At 42.3% G+C, this 19,044-nt stretch overlaps 1 protein-coding gene across 1 annotated transcript; it reads right to left on the bottom strand.

Moving 5' to 3' along the window:
* Nucleotides 1–293: 293 nt before the first annotated feature.
* LOC103731156 (signal-regulatory protein beta-1-like) lies at nt 294–17,184 on the bottom strand. The gene is given in 6 exon segments (XM_008829468.2): nt 294–1,121; nt 1,731–1,845; nt 3,425–3,757; nt 4,234–4,551; nt 7,226–7,582; nt 17,112–17,184. Coding segments are annotated over 5 exon segments (1,194 nt in total). The 3' UTR covers nt 294–1,121; nt 1,731–1,732.
* Nucleotides 17,185–19,044: the final 1,860 nt, after the last annotated feature.

Raw genomic sequence — 19,044 nt, 5'->3', positions numbered from 1 at the left:
AAGTTGGTCATGGCAGCAAGACAAACACACTAGTGAGAGAGAAGGTAAGGGACAATAAAAGCAAGAGCTCCATTCTGCCATGGCCTTTTATACAGGCTGCCATCAGAAGGTAACACCCACATTTAGGGTGGGTCTTTCAGCTTCAAATGATCCAATCAAGGAGGTCCCTCTCATTTCAGCTAATCCCAGATTCAGGCAAGTTAATACCCAGGATCAGCGATCACAACCAGTCTCCAGTGGATGGATGCACACCAAAGGACATTTTGGAATACAAATGACTTGATAGAACTCAATATATGAAAAAGTACATGAAATCTGGTGAGAGCTATAAAAGGGGTCCAGACAGGGAGGGGGTCTCAATATGATCAAAACACTGCATGAGATTCACAAAAATTCAATAAAAAAGAAAAATACAAGCAGCACAAATCTTCATTCTATCCTTTTTTTTCAGTCAAATTTTGACTCTTAAAAAGAATTGGTATATGCATTTTAATGACATTATAAGTGCACAGGAGGATAAAGAGAAAACAAAATGACTCAAAGTCTGTACTTTCACAGCATTTGCAGGAGAGCTAGTAACAAAAAAAGGTGACAGAAAAATTTTTGTTTTCATTACAAAAAGTGGAGGATAGTTTTCAGTAGAAGAGATCTGAGAACAAGGTCACTTGGGTAAATAGGGAAGAGAGAAATGTTTATTCTTAAAATCAGGATATAGCTAACTGGAGAACATCAATAAGGCTAGGAGTTTGGGTAGAATGGAATCCAGGAGACAGAGTAGCTCCAGAGAGCATAGACTGAAGTGTGCAGTAAAGGCCAAACTTAGAGCAATGGATTAGAGACACCCTGAAGTGCTCAGAATGGTTTGTTCCTCATGTTTTAGGGAAGGGTCCAGAGTCTATTCTCAGATCTCTACTGAAGACCATGGATGTAGACACAGCTCTGGGGTATCAATGCCTGTGCAAGGAACAACAGGGAATTTGAGTCATCAGTTGTTCTTGGAGGGGAGGCATTAGGAGAACAGTCTTCTCAAGTTTCTTACCAGTTTCTTCTAGGCTGAGCCCCTCCAAGCAACATGACTAAAGAGAGTCAGTGTCTTCTGTAGAAGAGGAGGAAGAAAAGAGCTGTGGAAAATAACATCTTATTTAATATTCCTCTGATTTAAAATTTGCCTCCTTGGTGATACAATGCCCCTGGTGCTGCTCTCCTCCTTGCATTCATCATGAGTGGATGAGATGTCCAGATCATAGGAGTGTCACCTCAGCTTCCTCCCTGATTGTTTTTCCAAGTTCATTCTTCACAGTCATAGAGAAAGCCAAGGTGGAAACAGCCTTTATAAAAGGTGATCTGAAACTTTTAAAAAATTGTTCCATAATGTTGATTTCTGTTCCCCCACAGATCCTTTGTCTTCTACTAACCTAGTGATGGCTTCTAGTGGGAGCATCCAAACCAACACCCATTATACCACTTGGCCCATCTCCTCTACATCCTCTAGCCTTCTGGAAATTCTTGTAATCTTTGACTTAACCCTTCTTGCATGATACACACACCTCCTGGGACCTGGGGACCTCTCAAAAGTTTCCAAGAGATTCCTAAGGCTCCTCAGCAATATGTCATCACTGCTAGATCCCACATATCCTAATGTTATATGACAAGTGACCTGGTCCTCCTACTGCCCCTTCCCCTTCTATATAAGTGCATAGACTTTGCTCTACCCATGCTTCCTAACTTACAATCAGGCCTTCTGTTTCTCATGGATGCAGATTGCAGAGATGCCAATCACTAGTAGCATTTTAGGTCCAAGGAACACAGCTGTAAGAACTGTAGCAGTATGAGATGCCTGCAGTTCTGGAAATCAAAGGGTGGAAGGAGCCATTAGAGGGGACACTTGGAACTCATTATTGGGGCTCTCTACTTGCCCCATCTATGGATTCCTAAACCCATCAAAACTCTGAGGAGTTTGAACCTGTGCTCTGTCCTGGCTGTACTAGCTCAAAGCAGAAGATGTTAAAGAGAGTCTTCCTTCCCCATTGTTCTTGCCTCAGGTCACCAGATCACCTTCCTAGAGGGAAGAGGTTAGAATTTGTGCTCAGTGGAACGTGATATTTGGTTTCATGCTTGACCCTCACAATCCTGTAGGTCAAAGGATTATTATTCCCATGATGATGGGGAACCGGAGGTTTAGAGAGTTTGGGTGTGGGAGTCACAAGGTTGGTTGGATCCAGAGAAACTCTTCACTGTTGTTGTCTAGGATGATTGGTGCTCTTAGGATGGAACTGTATCCTTGGACTAAGGACAGAAGAATAGCTTTGAACAAAGAATGTGCATGAATGAGGGTGGCTCAGCAAGAGACAGAGTTGATAGGCTGCCTTGCCTATGTAAAAGCATCCTAGATAGCCCTAGGTTCTTGGGAACTGGGGGAGTCTTCCCTGTGAAGTGATAGACAGCCTGATGAAACCATTTGCTGGAAAACACCCACATGAAACATAAGAACAGGTTTTATGATTTGGAGAGCCTCAGCCATCATCTAGAGTCCACCTCTACCCCAGTGCAGATGCTATTAGAACTCTTCCTGCTGTTTATAAAGAGCTATTTTTACTTTTGAATTTAAGATATTAGAATTGTTTTCAAGAATAGGAATATAGGCTGTCTATGCAGCTTACTTGGTAGAGTGTTTGGCTAGTGTGTAAGAGGTCCTGGTACCACCCTAACACAACAACAACAATAGCAACATTGCAGTAGCCCATGACTGTAATCCTAACAAGAGGATCAAAAGTGAGTTCTGACTTGCCTGGGTTTCATGAGACACTATCTATGATGGTTAGTTTTAAATGTGAACTTGCCACAATCTAGAATCACCTAGGACAAGCAGGCATGCCTGTGAGGTACTTTCTTGATTGTTGAGTGATGGGTGTGGGGGTTCAACTCAATTGTGGATGGTGCCACCCCTGGGTAGGTGGTTCTGGGTTATATAAGAAAGCAGGCTGAGCATGGGCCAGAGGAGCAAGCCAGTAAGCAGCGTTCTTCCCTCTGCGGTCTGTGTTTCAGTTCCTGACTTGGCTTCCCTTACTGATGCACTATAAACTGTAAGCCAAATATGAACCCTTTCCTCCCAACTTGTTTTTGTTCAGTGTTTTATCACAGAAAGCTAACTAGACTACTCGCTAATAGCTTTTATGTGCATTCACTAAGTGCAAATGCAGTTCATACTGGGTACGTAGGTGAGTAAGGAAATTTTCATTCAACATCAGCATCATCATCCAATGAACGAAATGTATGAGATCCTCATTTGTAGTGACCCTTGGGCATGGGAAGTTGAGTCTGTTTATAGACTTCAAGATTGTCTCACAATAAACATGAATGCTACCTTTGAAATTTCAAATAGAGACGTTTACAAACAGTTAAACAGCTGGAGTGGAGCTCTTACCAGGGTTAGTGTCCATACCCCGCATCTTTTGGTATTCACTGACCATCAAAGTATGGTTTCTAGTGACTGCTGGCTGTCCATCATGTTCTACCTGGCAGGTGAGCATTATATCCTTCTTATGGGCAGATGTGTTTACCAAGAGCCAGCTGAGCCAGTTGTAGGTTCCATCTTTATTCAGTGTGAGGACAGAAGCCTTTTCTGTCCGGGACACATTTCTATTCTCCCACCAGGTCACCTGGAGGTGTAGTGGGTAGAACTACTTCACCTGGCAGGTGATATTTACCAGACTCCATACCATTGTTGGCTGTTGGCTGACTTCCAGGATGGGTGGAACTGAAACAGCACAAGCAGAAGTTGTCATCTAAAAAGGCATAGGCAGACCTCAGAGGAAGGGCTGGATAGCTAAAGACCCAACACCACTGGAAGTGCATCAGGGAACAGGACTCAGAGTTTGTGCAGGAGTAGAGCCTTTAGGCATAGCCCTTAGCACACAGGAGATCCTCAGGTACTAAGGGAGGGAGGATCATAATGAGTGAAATCAACAAACATAACTCCTGGCTAAATTGTAACAACCATAATAAAACACATATAACTACCTGGCATGAGAGGGCTGGCTAGTAATAGGTATAATTTCTTTTTTAAAAACTTTCTTTTTTAAAAATAAATACAATTTCCTTCCCTTGATTTCCTTCCCTCCTGTGTGGTAGGTTGAATGATTGCTGGGAACTTTGCTCTAAACCATTCTGACCTTGGGGAAGATCAGGTTGATGGCCAGGTGTGAGTGTGGGCTAGAAATCAGAGACATCTACCTTGAATGGTGTCAGCCAAGTTGGCAGTCCCACGAAGAGTGCTTCCTTCCAAGGTAACATGATCCACCTCACAGATGACCTGAGAGTGAACATCCCCAGGGCCCAGCACCACCTGGGCTATGCTGAAGACGCTGTAGGAGACACTCTGTACTGAGGGGTCCACAACGGTCTGGAAGTGAGAGAGCTTGTTTCCATTTTTGAACCACTTCAGGGTAATATTCTGTGGTGAGAAACTATGGGACTTGCACGTGAAGCTCACCGTCTGCTCTGGCCTGGCCCTGGCTGCAGGGCCTGCTACCACAGGAGGAGATGGTCTGGCTACAAAGGAGCATACAGATGAGAGATGTTTATGACAGCCAGCACTGATGACAGGTGACATTGTGAAAGACCTTCCTAGACATTATCGTCATTGTTTATTGTGGAAGCTGAGAGCACCGCCAGCTTCACCCACATGCTCCACAACTAGGTCAAATGAGCTGTCTCCAGTGTAATTCCAGGTCTGGGCAGAGGAAGCAAATTACCAATGTCTTTCATATTTTCTATCAACTGTTCTTCTGGACTCTTCTGGAAGCCTTGTCAACCTAGGGAGCTCCACAGAGAGCAAGATTTTTCTCACCCCAAAGATTCCTGATGTTAGTTTTTCAGCAGTTCTCTGTTTTAACATGACACTCTGGGAAGGTAGGTGCAGGTCTCCACATTCCACAGAAAAATAAACAGGTTCAGTTTCAATGAGTCATCCAAACCATGACAAACCACCTGGATATGGAGGTGCTACTGTGCCAGGTGACTTGCAGAGGGAACTTAAGACCTTCCCCCTGACTAGAGGATCTGTGATGAACACCATGTCTCTAATGAAGACACTGAGGTTGAAAGAAACAGAGACTCTGTGTCCTCTTTCCCACTGTGTCCCTGTGCCCTCATCTTTCACTGACCTCAACAGGGCAAGTGTTTTGAAGCCCTGGCACTGACTCCACCTCTCCATCTTTACTGAAAATATGACATCAAGAGTTCAGGACCAAATCCCTTCTTCTGATAGAGCTCAGGACAGAAGGAGTCTCTTGCTCCAACAAGACCTGCTTTATTCCTCTCCCCTCGACAGACTGCATTGTTAAGATGGGAGGCAGGAGACGGTTCTGCTCTGTGGATTCTTCACAAGGAATGAGCCTTGTCACAAGCATAGCTTGAGTGCTGCGTTGGGCTGAGTCAGGCTGCTGCAGTCAAACCTTGATGCTTCATCTGCTCACAAGTCAGGAACCCTCTCTGAAACGCAGGGTCCTCTTCTACAAAGGGAAGTGCCCCGGCCCCCCAGCACAGGTTTAGGGAGAAAATGTCATGATGGAGGTGCAGCACAGGGCACGCTGCTGTTTCCTGCCACTCCACTCATCTAATTTCTCATTTAGGGCATCCTTAGGCAAGTGGCATGACAGATAGAAACCAGCATCACTGGGAGGCTATAGGTTCCGTCTTACTGGAACCACTTGCTACTCAGGATTGCGTAGGTCCTGCACTACCGTGGAATTTCAGTGTCCTAATTTGTGTTATCTGTAAAGTTAGGAGGAAGCATCCTTCCCTGCCCCTATTGATGGGTGTGAGATTTGATACTATCATATCCAGGAGGGGAAATGGCAATATTCATGCCCCCCCCAAGAGCATGTGCCTTTTAAAGGCCAGGAAATGACTACAAGGTCATCTACCACAGCACTGTTTCAATAGCCCCAACTGGAAACAAATGAAGCGTCTACAATCTGAGATATCTGTATTATGATATCTCTACTTGCTGCAGTATGATGCTTTGTTTACACAAAGGAGAAATTCTCAGTAGTAACATGGAGTAAGGATATGATTGACATTGGTCATCACTTTCCAGTCACTACTGTGTATCAGCACCTGATTGTGAGGAGCATCTTGAAATCTTGGGGAACTGGCACACGGTGCAGTAGCTGGGTTCAAGAAGTTTTGATTCAGCCCCACCTTTGTACCTGGTTCTTCAGGGGAGACAATGTCTCTTACTTGGACAACAAGAAGATGGTCCAAAGTTAGCACTGGGTTCCTGGTCAGATCCTAGCACCAGCTGGCTGTGGGACTGTAAACAGGGCCCTGACCCTGCAAACAATCTAACATCTGTAACAGGTTCGGGGTGGATAGCCTGATTGTCCTTCCTGTGGTGAAATTCCTAGAATCAAGTCCTAGAAAGACGATGTCAAGACTCTATTAGGAAATTAATCATGAAAATCTTGCTGCCTCAACATGGAGACTGTCTCCTGGAAATGTGCCAACTTTACTTAGAGCCTTATTGCCTGTGAGAGTGAGTCCCTGAAACACAAGGTTTCCAGACTCAAGGTAAAGTCTGAACTTGTTGCTAGCATCTAAACCAGGGCTAAGAGATTTCACAGAAAATCTGAGCATGCTAAGAACGTTCTCAGTGTGCAATGACAGAAGAGAAAATGAGAAACACATACCCTGCCCCAGCCCCGTCCCTTTCTATCTTAATTTCCTTTCCTCATCGGAGGGAGGAGACACCACATTTGGGGAGGAGCTCCTACTTGGCTGTTCCCTGGCATCTCCACTGAGAGCTAGAGTAGAGCCTGGCACATACTGTTCAGATCTTGGGACATAAAGAGAAGATTTAGTAATAAGGAGAGAGTGAACACTGAAGGGAGCAGGCCAGGTCTGACCCTGTCACTGGACAAGTCCATCAACTGTCAGAGCCTTTAGCTGTGCAGCCATTAGACTGGCGCATAATGAGAAACATGAACACTATGGAGCCTACAGACATGGATTTCTACCCATCTACCAGAAGTGAAACCTCTAGCAAATAGAGTGTCCTCTGCACTTCTCAGCCTCCTTGGTCCATGGTTTTGGGTAAAGTCCTTCATAAACATGAGGTCTCATTTCTATATCTGCTTCTTGGCTTTTGCTCACAGAATGTTGAATACTGTTTTTGACCTGTCGCCAAGCATCAGGCAGTAAAGGGCAGCGATGCTTCACTCACCACGTATAGACAACTCTGTGCCTCCTCCAGACTGAATCTTCTTGTTGCCAGATGCTATTTTCTGGAACTTCACACAGTAGTAGGTACCAGCGACTGTTAGGGTGACGTCACTGATGCGGATAGTAAAGTCCAGGTTGTTTCTTTTCGAAACATCTGAAACATTTGTGACTCTGGGGAAGTGCTCTCCTGTGAACCTGTATATTGTCTCTTGGCTGCGCCCTACACCCTTGAACCACTCAATGGGCCCCACAGGGAGCACGGATGTCACAGTGCAGTTCAGAGTGACCTTCTCTCCAGCAGCAACTGACACTGACTTCTCAGGCTGAAACACTTTCAGATACACTTGTGCAGCTGTTTCTACAGGAAAATATCAGTTAGTGCTCATCATGACAGGAACCTGCAAATGTTGTCTATCCAAACTTACCCTCATAAGGGATGCTTGACAGAAGGATGTAGCACAGATGAGGAACTGAATCTCAGAGAAACTAAGGACATAATAGAATTCTCATTGAAACCTTTGATTTTGTTTGGAATTCTCATGCTTCACCCAATATTTGACTGTTTTCATTTTCTGTGCACATGGCATTTGGCCCTTTTTGTATAATAGTATTGAGTGTCATCAAGTAATACATTTAGAGCACAGGGATGGGAATATAAGTGCTAAGTATAGTTAGTAGGATGTGCATTTAACTGCAAGATTCTCTGAATCACCTTTCCTGACTCACAGAGACCTGTGGCTCACAACGGGATGATTTTATCAGCCTCGAGTGATAAGGACACAGAAAGCCACAATGAACTCCCAATGCACAGTAACATGTGCCTTAATTTAGAAATAAAACATTGGCTTCAGTTCCTAGGATGTTTTATTGCATAGTATAGTAAGATTGCATTAATTTTCTAAGAATGATGTAATAAATTACTGTAAAATGTTTAGCTTGAAACAGTAGAAATTTATGATTTTATGGTTTTGGAGATCAGAAGTCCAAATTTGGTTTTGCTAAGCAACCAACAAGGGTTCATAAAACTACACTCTCTAGGAAGTCCTGTTTCTTGTCTTGCACATTTGTGAGGTAACTTGAGGCTCCTTTCCCCATATTCCTGAAACTCCACACCTCTGTTGCCCCCACTATATGGCTTTCCATAAGTCTGACACTTGTAACTCTGTATGGAATTTTGTGATCTGGTGGAACTGTACTGTAGTGTATTATTGGACCAAGGATATAAAACATTAATCATGAGATAATGAAGGTAAGAAATGGGCTCAGGCCTCACATTTACTGTAGGTCTCGAAGGAGGTTATCTGTTGGAAAAATTTGTTTCCCTAGACATCTATGAAGCCAAAATCAGTAAGTGGAGCTATGAAGTTACAACTTTGTATAATGAGCTAATGCCAGGTCTAGTGAACATGTGGATATTCTTAGAATACTTTTTGATGTAAAAATCAAATATGGTGAAAAAAATAAAGGGACTGAATTGGTTATATAAGCATATGTAATATTTCATATTTTGTTATAGACATGTGCACAAAATACATAATTAGCGAAAGTCCTGTAATTCATTCTGATTTGAAATTTCAAATTTATGTACTAAATTTATAGACTAAAATATTTGTAACAAAACAACAAAAAGATTTGAAAGATCCTAATCAATTTTCTTTCTTTTTATTTTTTTATTTCCCTACAGCCCCAGCTGCTTGGAATTCACTATGTATGTAGACCAGGCTGGCCTTGAACTCACAGAGATCCACCTGCCTCTGCCTCCCAAGTTCTGGGATTAAAAGGGTATGCCACCACACCTGGCTCCTAATCATTTTTTAAACTTCTACCACATAGCACTGGAAACTGAAAGATGTAGCAACTCTCAAAATTTCATAGCTACTTTAACATAATAAATAGTAAACTAAAATGAAATAATGTTTCAGCACAGTGAAAGTTTGAATGAGAAGCCACCTCATAGGCTCAAGTATTTGAACACTTGAATAATTGGTGGCGCTGTTTGGGGAAGGTCATGGAACCTTTAGGAGGTGTGGCCATGTTGGAAGAAGCATGTCATTAGGGGTAGGCTTTGAAAGTTCATAGCCTTGTCCCACTTCCAGCTCACTCTCTCTACTTCCTGTGCTTGCTTGAACCTATGAACACTCAGCTTTGTGCTCCAGCTGCCTCTTGCCATGCCTCTCCAGCCATCATAGACTCTTAACCCTGTGGAACTGTAAGCCAAATAAACTGTTCCCTCTATAAGTTACCTTGGTTACGGTGTATCACAGCAACAGAAAAGTAACACAGATACTTACAGAGTGGTTTGATAAACAGGATTCTTGATTTTTTTTTTTTTGGTTGTTAGCCTTAGCCTTTAGTGGCTAAGCTATTTTTCCAGCTCTAATATATGCAATTATAATAAAGTGAATCTGGGGAGATTTGAAGATGAATGGCAGGTACCCACTATTCACTTCAGCCCTCAAAAGGAACCAAAGAAAGAGGTAAATAGCTGCAATTTGAGGCAGATAACAATTAAAGTGAATCTGGGGAGATTTGAAGATGAATGGCAGGTACCCACTATTCATTTCAGCCCTCAAAAGGAACCAAAGCAAGAGGTAAATAGCTGCAATTTGAGGCAGATAACAACAGAAAAATGCAGGACCTTGGCAGTGGAGTGACTTCAACCATATATGTCTGGGCTGATAGCATAGAAAAAGGAACAAAGTGCCCTGGCAACTTCCACCTGGAGCCCATAAACTTTTTTTGCATGATGTGGGCAATCATAGCAAGTAGAAGCTAAATCCTAGCAAGTAGGATTTAGCCAAGTTAGGGAAACCACCTGGCATTTGCATAGTAGCTTTGTTTTGAGGGAGGAGCTTACGTCATCTTCCATTTTCATCTCTAGCTTCCAGGCTGTAGTAGCTATGTGCTAACTTAACAAAGGAGGTACTTCTGGATTCAGAGTATTTGAGAGGTGGTAGAAGGTCCAAAACTCCTTCCTGTTCCCATCTCTGTGATCCCTAAGACATTCCATACACTAGTACAAGGGATTTCAGTTTTAATATTCATCTTTCCCCAAATAGAGCAATTACAGCAACACTCAAGCCCGCCCAGTACCCTACAATGCAAGAGACTAGTGTTTCAGTGTAGAGGGGAATACAGCTTGTTACCCTCAAGATTAAGAGGCATGGGTACTGGGTCTTTTTTACCAAAGGGTATGTGGCCATCTACATGGGTTTTATGCCAGGATTAAGAACAGGAGGTCGACCACTACTCCACTCCCATGCCATGTCTCACTATGCTGCGCTGTCAAAGCTCTGACCAAATGCCATGGTGGGGCACTGTGTTTCTCCCTGCTGCTTCTTTCTGTTCTGAGCAAGGACTCATACCATTGCTTGGTCTGTGGGCAGGTGCTCCTCTCTCTTCCTTGGGCTACCTATGCCAAAGGCCCTTTTTCACAGCCGAGTTAATCTCTGTAGTTACTGAGGAAACATCACCCAGCTATTGTCACAACGCCCACTGTTGGAGTGTCTGCACATTATAACTCAATTCCCTCTGCTGTGTACAGCATGCCTATCTAAGTTACCAATGTCCACACCTATATGGGTTGTTTAAGAAACTAAGACTCCCTTTGACTTGATCATGCAATGAACTGTGCCAAAGTTATTACTTGTAACCTAAAAAGCACAGGTAGACTATACTATAGTGCTAGGCTGGAACCCAATCAGCACTGCATAAAGGCACCCTAAGATACATCTTCAGGAGAAAGGCACTTACTATGAGCACTTACTATGAAGGCCCCCTCAGCAGTATAGCAGAGATAAATAAACCACCAGATGCACAAATCTCCTTGTAGAGCATAGGAAACATGAGGATAACAAGGTATCAGCCTTCCAGAGAACAACATAACTCTTTAACAACATATCCTAAAGGACATTATACTGATGAAATGCCTGGCAAGGAATTTAAGAAAAGATTATAAGGAGTTCAATGATTCAAGAACATACATTGGGAGTGTATGTGAATCTTATGTCAGATCCCCCATAGAAAGGCTCATTGTCATTACAGGAGAGTGACTGATGTGCCATGATCCTGGGGTGGTTTGGGTTCTAAAGTCTGAAGAAGATTGGAACAGGGAAACTAAGTGGTTAATACAGAAATATTAATAAATCTTAGAATGGATAATGGAGCCCAGTCTCATACCACAAGATTCTGAACTTCTTTGGTGATGTGCTTGAGAAGCTCAGTGAGGAAAACAAACACCTCAGGGTGATATGTCCAAAAGTAAGCTCCTGACACAGCTTATAGATTTCCGGTGAAGCAGTTTTATTCTTCCAGATGTTAGTTCCCCAAGCTTTGGTATCTGCCCCCACACCAGGTCCTACCCTTCAAGAAACCCCAGAAGCTCCACTTCAGCATCTATCCAAAATATGACACCCCCCTGCTTTCCTCCTCCTTCTACTACCTGGTGCAAGCCTCCCTTTCCTTTAGCTCCTTATTCCTTTAGCTAATTGGACATATTTTCCCTAGCATCACTTTTTAAAATGTCATAGTTCTTACCTATTTTTTTGTTTTTATTAATTATTGACATTCTCCCTAGTAGAATATGACATGTATCCACATAACAGTTTTTGGCTCATAGTAAGGATCCAATAAATATTTTCACCATGTATGATTTGCTCAGTGTGACATCTCCCTGTGTCAGTGAAACTTATTTTAAAATGATACTTTGCATAAAAATAGAAAATTGGTTTCTTAGCTCTTTGCACACAAGGAGGAAACTAAATAGCCCAGGAGAAGAAAGCCACAGGCCCTGTTCTTACATCATCCTTCTTTACACCTACTCATGGAACTGCAGAAAGTTCATGGGATAGATCAGTGTATCTGGAAAGAGTGATTGTTAATCCATGACTGTGGTTAGACTGCCTGAATTCAAACCACAGCTCCAGAAGTTGTCTTGAGATACCTTGGAGTTCTTTGTGGTTTTGCTTCTGTTTTCTTACCTGTGACCATGTGATCAGAGTATCTACCTACCTTAGATATATGCTCTCATGAGGTGGAGTCATCAAGCATTTCCCACATCTGACTCTTGGCGAATAAGTAACTGAAACGTTATTACTCAGTAGATTTGCTGAGCTATGGAGGCTTCCACTGATGTTAAGTGATCTGTATAGGAACATGGGATTGGGTATAGATTATAGAGCTGGATCTGGACCTAGATAGGGTGTGGATGTGGGCATAATTATAGCTTGCTCAGTTAGGTTTTAATTAATTTGACAAATAGCTGAAAACAACAATTCAAAGGAGGGAATATTTCTTCTAGCTCATGGCTTCAGGCAGTTCAGGGTTTAGAGGGTTGACTCACTCCATTGCTGTGGTCTCATCCTGAGGCAGAAGCTCACCATGGCAAGAGAATGTGGTAGAACTAATCATGCTCATCTCAGGGTGTCAGGAAGCAGAAAAGCAAGAATGGCTACAGGCCACATAGTGCCTTCAATTGCATGTCCCCAGTGGCTTGCTTCCCCAGATAGACCCTACCATCTAAACACCCAGTCATCTCTCAAAATAGTGCGATTAGCTGGGAACAAAGGTTTCACTACATGAGTTTTGGGGTACATTTCAAACTTAAAGCCTAACATTAGTATTAGTATCTCAGTACTGCATCAAATCCTTGAGATAAACCAACAAATATAGAAGTTTTATTACAGATCAGTTTCAGAACTTTTAATCCATGGTCAGTCCTCTTGCTTTTGGGCCTGTGGGAAGGTAACTCATTATGATAGGGGAATAGATGTACGGCAAAGCATAGGTAGGACATGAAAGATGGGGCCAGGGGAGAGGGAGAGAATAGACTAGAAACCCACAATCCTCTTCAAGGCCATGCCCTCAGTCACTAAGACCACCTACCTACTCCCTTAAAGGTCTCAACAATCTTTCAGCAAAGCCACTCTAGAGACCAAGGCATTGCTACATCGGCTGCTGGGGACCATCCCAGACCCAAACTGTTGCATTGTTATTACTCATCTTCTATCTCCTTCCTTCTGCTCTAGATGCAAGAGGGAAGTCTAAGGTCATAATGGACAGACGTTCTGCTTTGAGAGAAATTTTATTTTACCAAGAGAGAAGTTTATTTGTGCTAAGAGTTTGGGGAAGTTTAAGAAATAAGAAGAGAAGTAAAAAATGTCAGAGGATGCTGGGTGGTGGGAAGATCCGGCTTCTGTCCTGAAAAAATGTCATGTAGATGGAACAATGATTTCAAATAAACAGATATTTTGTCTCTGTGTATACAGTGATATTCATGCAGAAACAGACATACCCATGATTATATGCACATGAAACATATGTTGAAGTGTGGTATGCTGTGTTATTAGATAAGGTGATTTTAAGGTAATCCTTAAGGATTAAAGGAAATTTTAACATTGCGTTCAGTAAAATATTTGACACAGATGTCTATGCAAAAACACACATACACACATATAGAGAGAATTGAATATTTATAAGAATGTGAGTACACACACTTGAGTAACTGTGTATTTGTGATGGTTAATCTTGGTCATCAACTTGATTGAACTGAAAATCATTGTGGAGATGAGTAAAGCAGGCTTCTGAGTGTGCCTGTGAGGGCTTTTCTACAAATTATTGTCTTGTTGGGCACCAAGCCTGAGCCAAAATAAATTTTTCCTCCTGTAAGCAATTTGTCTTCGTTATTAATCACAGTGGTGTGAGGAATAATTTACTCATCTGGTTTTCTGCATTTTCTATTTATTTCCACACTTAACCTATACTGAGAAGCCAAGCAGCAGAGTTTAGTTAAAAGGACAAAATTGCTGGCGGTTAAGGGTATGTAAAAGTCACTGTATTTTTAATAAGTATGATGGAGTGAGCTTAAACCCAGCTACAAACAGGAAGAAAGGGAGGAAGGAAGGGAGAGAAGAAGGGAAGAACGAAATCTTAAGTTGATTTGTTTAGTTTTTAATATGGGCTTCCCTATTGATCAATGTAGATGATGACAGGCAGTTCTCTCTTTTCAGTCCCTCCTCCCCCATGAATATGGTATTAGAAATAGCTATTACACAGGGATATGGTGAGGGTTTTGCAAGTTAAAAACAAAATGCCAAAATCATCAGAAGGACTCATTTCTTATTGCTAACCTTTAGTGCCGTGAAAGAGTATTGGGAACATTTTAAAAGTTAGGCCCTGTTCCCCCTATGAGGTTAGGTAACATAACAGTTGAACAAAAGTGGAGAGTCTGAGGGCTGCTGAGGCCAGACCTGAAGTCACGGAGTCAGTTGACCTTGTGATGAAAGAAAGAACTGAGGACAGGCCTCCTTTGAGGAATCATAAGCATGCCTGTCTCAAGAAGAAGGAAAACAAAAAGTCAAGGGGACTAAAGGCATGTGTGGAGCTGTTACAGATGAATTGCTTATACTTTGTATATCAAACTTTCATATCTCATAATATGACTATATTTGATTCGGGGTCCTTCAAGAGGTAGTTAGCATGCTGGGAAGATAGTTAAGCAGTTAAAAGCTTTACTTCATCTTTCGACTCTCATCAATGAAGCTTCTTCATGCAACAGAGGGCCAGGAACACAAAAGTTCACAAATGGCCAAAACACAGAGAATAGGAGTCTTCAGAGTGTGGGTCCTTAGACAGGACTCCCTTATTAAAATCCAGCCACCCAGGGCTCAGGGACCATTTTGGAAAAGAGGGTGGAAAGATTGTAAAAGCCAAGGAGGGGGTGCATGAGCATACGGAAATAGTCCTATAGGCACCTGGGGCCCTTCTCATACAAACCTACAGCATTGGTGTCAGCATGCATAAGACCCACACAAACTTAAGTAGACAAAAACTGTGGACAAAACTTTGGAAATGAACACCAGGCCCTAGTCTTAGTTGAAGAATTATTGGCAGCTAATTACTGCTGGGTGAGGAAGAGCTGATCTTCTTAAAGGGAAGGACTCAAATAGGCTGACTGGATCTGAGTGGATGGACTTGCACTGAGGGACCTCTGGGGGTGCTAACTTTACATGATGGGGCTTAACACAAATAACAGAATGTATGAACTCCAGTGCGTGTGTTGGGGGGCGGGGTCTATGGGAGGATGCTAAAGGGGAAGAGGATATAAAGATGATTTTCTACATTAAATACAAAAAATTTCAATAAAATTTTTTTAAAAGGACAAATTATCAACTCCGCTCTCTGTTGCAATTTGGCTTCTCTGGAAGCAGATGCTGAGTGGAATTTAAAGTGGTGGTGATCTGCTTTAGCCAAGACAGTATATCCGCTACCCTAGCTAGACTTGTAGAGACTGCTTAGTTGAGCTTGCCCCTTGATCTATTTTTTTTCTGCAGGGGTCATTCTGGTGAATTCAACACAGAAATGAAGAGGACAGTCATCTTTGTATTTTTTTAATTCTTTTTTTTTTTTTGGTCTTTTTTTGAGACAGTGTCCCTCTGTAGCCCCATCTGGCCTGGAACTCACTATGTAGACCAGGAAGGCCACCTGCCTCTGCCACCCAAGTGTTGGGACTACAAGCATGTGTCACCATGCCTGGCTAGTATTCTTTGAATTCTTAAAAGCAAGAAATTCCTTCCTCCTTTGTCCCTGAAGATGCAATATTATTTTTGCTTTACTCTAAATTTGGGCAGGAGGAGAATTTCAGAGGCTTTCACCTGGTCTTCCCCACTATGGTAGTAGCTATTACCCTACAGGCTAAGAGTCACTGTGGAGACTGTACTCTTTGCTGCACACTGCCAATCCTTGTTTGAGGACTAGGGATATTATAGCTGGGTAGGGAAGTGGGCTCCTTAGATTCACTGTCAGAACTCTTCTGACCTCACCATCTGGACTCTAGACACCCTCTAATAGGAAGGATGATTTGGTATTCTCTTGGACATCCATATTAATTCAGATCCTATGTACAACAGTTCTCAAAGTGTTTTCTTACTATGAGCAATCATTGGAATAAAAGTTCACTGGTTCCTTAAAAAAAATGCACTGCTCTTGCAGAGGACCGGAGTTCTATTCCCATCTATTCTGGGTGGTTTGCAATTGTCTATATCTCCAGGTCTGGATTCCTCAAGCACCTGCACTCACACACAGAGAAACACATACATAAATACGATTTAAAAAAATTTTAAAAAGCTGAAGTCATTGGGGTAAGTCTTAGTCCAACTTGATTGACTAGATGTTAAGAAGTGAAGTCACACAGCGATGGGCTGTGTGAAGACAAAGGGAGAAGATGGATCTGTAAACCAAGAAGAGAGGCCACAAAAGAAAGTAGTTCAGTGAACACCTTGACCCTGGGCTTCCAGACTCCAGAATTATGAGGAAACAATTTTCTGTTATTTTAGTCACTCAGCCCATGGTACTTCTCATGGCAAACCTAACAATGAAACACAGGCATCATTAAGAGGAAAAAAAGCATACAACCTGTCAAAGAGGAAGCGAGAAGACTCAGGTCATGGATGAGAAAGAGCAGGATGGAGGGCAAAATGAGGAAATCAACTGAAATAGGGGGTGGCTGTGCATTGCCAGAGGCAATTCACCACTACCAGTGTCACATAGCCAACATGTCAGGCTTGGCATCCTCAGGGATAGAGCCAGGCAGCCCCATCAGCTGCTTTGGAACCAGCTCCAAAGCTCTGAGCCTTGAGAGCTACAAGATTTATATGAGATTCTCCTGAAAGGAATTTTATATTGCAAAAATATAAATAATTATTGATTTTTGAGGCATCATCTGATAGGATGCTTCTGGTCACCAGCTTCAATTGATGAATTATACCCACCAGATTATATCCTGATCTCCTCTCCTGTGGCAATTCCATTGTTTACCTGGAGACCCTGAATTCCATGGGCAACGATGGCCTAAAGGGAGGGGGAAGAGTCTACTCTTGGTACATGCTTACCTGTGAATCCCAGAAGGAGGGTCAGTAGCACGGCACAGTGAGGAGTCTGTAGACAGGAGTCAGGGTCAGGCATGGTGAGATCAGGAGCCTGCTCTGTGTAGTACTGTGCTGGTGAGATTCCATGTTCTGATATATGCAGAAAAGAGTTGCTGTTTTTTACTCTGCATAAAGGAAGTGGCTGTGTTGGCAGGGAAACAGCAAACGCATACATGGTTGTGAAACAGGAACCAAGTAATGCAGGCAGCTATAAGGGAATTTATCTATGGGGCATTTTCAGAGGGACTCAGATAAGCCTAGGAGGGAAAAAAATTCTGTTCTCCTTCTGGAGTCTATACTGGATCCACTTGGCCTCAAGATGTCTTGAAGTCTTTTATTTTTCTGTACAAACTGTTTATTTTTTAATGTATATTTTTATTGAATTTTTGTGCATTTCATACAAAAATATCCTAATCCTATTTATACCTTTCTCCCAAATCTGAACCCATAGTCCACCCACCAGATTTCATGCATTCTGTCATATATGTTAAGGCCTATTGAGCCACGTTTGTATACCCAGATGTCCCTTGGTATGAGTTCATCCACTGCAGCCTGTCTAGCCTGTCGAGTATCACTCCCTGAAAGAAGACAAATTCTCCCTTCACTCATCAGTGATCAGCTGCTAACAGTTTCTTGGCTAGGGTTTGGGCCTCCTGCTCATTTCCCCAGGTCCATGCTGGGTTTTCTGTCTGATTGAGTTTGCATGGGACTTGGGCATACTGACACCAGTGCTCTAAGTTCATATGAGCAAGGTCCCAGGAGCCTAGGAGACTCTGTTTCCTTGTGGTCATCTACTATGCCTGGCTCTTACATTCTTTCTGCCCTCCCTCCTTTTTCACAATGATCCCTGAGCCCTGGGTGGGTGATGCTTAATATAAGAGTCCTACCCAGGGACATTTTGGTCAGTTGTGACCTTCTGTATTCATCACCCTTTGCTGCATGAGGAAACTTCACTGGTGAAAGTTGGGGGATGCATTAATATTCTCTCTACTCCCTGTTCTGTTCTGTTTCCTGAACTTTAGGTGTAGAAATTACATTATTGATGTGTCACTTATAGCTGGCCATCTCACAGACATGTGTTCTCTCTGTGTGGCCAGTTGCAGAATTCTGTAATAGTCTCCATTTGTTGCATAAAGAAACTTCTTTGATGAGTGGTGACAGGTATATGTGTCTATCAGTATAAGGATCCATACTTAGCACACAGTAAGAAATTACATTTGTTTGGGGCCATGACAGATGTCTAATTGGTGTTCTGTGTGCTTTTTGTATCTGTATATGTATGACTTTCCTTAATTTGGGGTATTTTTCTCCTCTAATTTTGTTGAAGAGCTGCTCAATGCCACTGACCTGAGACTCTTCTTCCTCTTTGTCTATGATACAGATTTGGTTATTTCATTGTGTCCCACATTTTCTGATATTCCATTCCTGTGTTTTTAATTTTTTCATAGTCTTTGCTCAAGGAGTTCAGTTCTTCAAGTTTGTCATCCAGTCTTTGTTTTCTATTTCATTCATTCTACTTGTGAGGCTTTCTCCTGTAGTTTCAAATTGACTTATTGACATTTTCAGTTCCATCTTCATTTCGGCTTGAGTTTTATTCAATATTTCTGTCTTTTTCGTGAATTCACTTTTCAAGTCCTGAATTGTTTCTGTCATTTCATTCGGCCATATATTCTCATTTTCTTGAGCTTCAGTCAGAAGTTTATTCCTATCCTCTTTGTGTTCTTTAAGTTGTTTGCGTGTTCTTTAAAGTTGTTTAGTTCTATGATCATGTTTATGATTGTTATTTTAAATTCTGTGTCCCAGGGTTTCTATGGGGTGGATCTCATTGTACTATACTCACATCTTCAAGCAGGCACGGGAAGCAGAGCAAATGACTGGAAATTCAGCAAGGCTTAAG

This window comes from Nannospalax galili, unplaced genomic scaffold (assembly GCF_000622305.1).
Source record: "Nannospalax galili isolate Female #2095 unplaced genomic scaffold, S.galili_v1.0 scaffold934, whole genome shotgun sequence".
Taxonomy (NCBI): domain Eukaryota; kingdom Metazoa; phylum Chordata; class Mammalia; order Rodentia; family Spalacidae; genus Nannospalax; species Nannospalax galili.
The sequence above is the reverse complement of the archived record's forward strand: the minus strand, read 5'-3'. Positions and strand labels throughout refer to the sequence as shown.